Genomic DNA, 2,096 nt, shown 5'->3' with positions numbered 1-2,096 from the left:
TAATCGAATTGAGAGCCACCACATTTTGACAAGCCCTCTTCCTTGATAATGCCCAAACTGAGGACTAGCTTTATGGTGTTTTAAAGACGTGTAGCAATCACAATAGTGATGCAATTATTGCTTTCATTTTCACTCGTCATTCTTCGCCTCCAAGGCACAGAAAACAAACAGGAGCAGAATCCAAGCGACCAAGGAAGATGCCTCCTCAAATAGACTGTTCATATTGTGAGTACAGGATTGATGTTGGATCACAAAGAATAATGATGATCCACAGTGATGATGATGATGATGATGATGATGATGATTTTTCCTATGCCTTGTAATAGCAGCGTGAAGACCTTTCAACCTTAATTAATTCACATGAACTTTCAGTCAATAATTATGATGTCAGAATGTTAACCCTAATCCCTAATATTTTGATGATAAAGAGATGATCCTAGCTGGTTTAAAAAGGTCATCCAAATGCTAGCAATGCAAAAGTTGTGCCACAACTTTACCCAAAGGAAGTATGTGTTTAATGGATTCGAAATCTAATGGCCCTCCGTTCAAAGTCTGGAAAAATTAATTTGGGTTTCTCCATCGAATCACTGGATCACTAAACCTTTTGTGTGCAGTTCAGGTTTTTTTCCCAAGGAATATGTACACTGTATTCCTAATGCTCCTTAGTTTTCAAATAATATCTTCATTTTCTAAGTAGTGACGGAAAAACTATTTTTTCAGCAACAGTAGGAGGAAAGGCTCAACCAATACCTCCATCAAATATTGGCAATCAGATGTTGAGAGTCATGGGCTGGACTCCTGGAACTGGATTGGGAACAGAAAGAAACGGAATCAAGGAACCAGTTTGTGCCTACAAGAGACCAAAGGGGCTTGGTCTTGGTCATCCAGGGGCTTCATGACCCTGGACTAGAATTATTGAACAAATATATAGCTTCTTATAAATGGGAAAGATCGATACAGACAAAACATTTATTTATTATGACCTACACATATTTGGTAGTGGCCAAATGAAAGAGGAGTCCTCATAGACATGGGCAGACCCAGAAGAAAGGTTTCCAAGGTGACAAGGTAGCCATCGTATGAAGTAGCATGTAGGCAAGTTTTCATGGTACTACAAAAATTCTGTGTCAAAACAGTTGCTAGAGGTGAATAATTATTTGACTACCTTGTTTAGATTTCTAAGCTGATGTTTCAAGCATCAGCCCTTTGCCAGAGAATCCCTGTTTCTCAACCTTGCATGAGCATCATTGCTGCTCACTGGAAATTTATAATGACATCTTGCTTATCTCAAAATATGGCTACACTTGTTCACCTGTTTTGAATCAATAATCCGTTCTTCAAGTTAAAAGACCATACAAAATGCAACAAGTGTTAATAATATTATGGGTGAGTGAGTATCATCTTGCATGGATAGACTAATGTATGGCTCAGCAGTTCCGAATTCCTATTGTTACAAAGAAAAACACTTCACATCCTTTGCGAATATTAATGCCTTGACGTCAGGCACTTTCTTATTTGTCACTACACAAGTTATCGTTCTGTTCAAAAAACATCAAGTATCACTTTTCTTTCCTTCTTAAGGTTTTGACTGTTTATACTTTTTATGCCTATAATAATTACAATTACGAAGATACTGTACATATGATGAGATCTGAAAATTTGCAATACGCCTTTTGGCAGCTTAGTGATCACATGGTACAAAAAACACCATACTGGAATTCAAATCGCACACTGGGACATCTAAAACAGCAACTTAATATGACTTTTCTTTGTTTTAGATGTCCCAGTGGGCAATTGCATTCCCATATGGCGGTTTTTGTACCATGTGATCACAAGCTGCAAAAGGCCCATTTAAGCCCAAAATAATAAAGATGTTCTTGACATAACTGGTTGTTTATGCGGTGTGTTCTTGCTGACACAGTTTGATTTGTGGCCCAGGCCGACCCAAATCTGAAGTAATTGTCTTTGCAATCGCGTATGAAAGACAGGTCTCGGCTCCCAGGTAACAAGGGTAACCTCAGGGTGGTTAACTCTGTGACCCGGGTTCAACTCTGGCCTGGGGTCGTATGTGGACTGAGTTTTAGGCAATCTCAATT

General features: G+C 38.7%; 1 protein-coding gene across 1 annotated transcript in view; it reads left to right on the top strand.

Annotated features, from left to right (window-relative positions):
• Positions 1-1,884, top strand: part of LOC137985626 (G patch domain-containing protein 2-like) — an 8,697-nt gene extending 6,813 nt beyond the window's left edge. The window contains exons 6-7 of the mRNA XM_068833261.1: positions 155-225; positions 721-1,884. Coding sequence (XP_068689362.1) covers positions 155-225; positions 721-899 — 250 coding nt within the window. The 3' untranslated portion in view covers positions 900-1,884. The remainder of the gene's footprint in view (positions 1-154; positions 226-720) is intronic.
• The last annotated feature ends 212 nt before the right edge of the window (positions 1,885-2,096 follow it).

This window comes from Montipora foliosa, chromosome 14 (assembly GCF_036669935.1).
Source record: "Montipora foliosa isolate CH-2021 chromosome 14, ASM3666993v2, whole genome shotgun sequence".
Lineage (NCBI taxonomy): Eukaryota > Metazoa > Cnidaria > Anthozoa > Scleractinia > Acroporidae > Montipora > Montipora foliosa.
The sequence above is the reverse complement of the archived record's forward strand: the minus strand, read 5'-3'. Positions and strand labels throughout refer to the sequence as shown.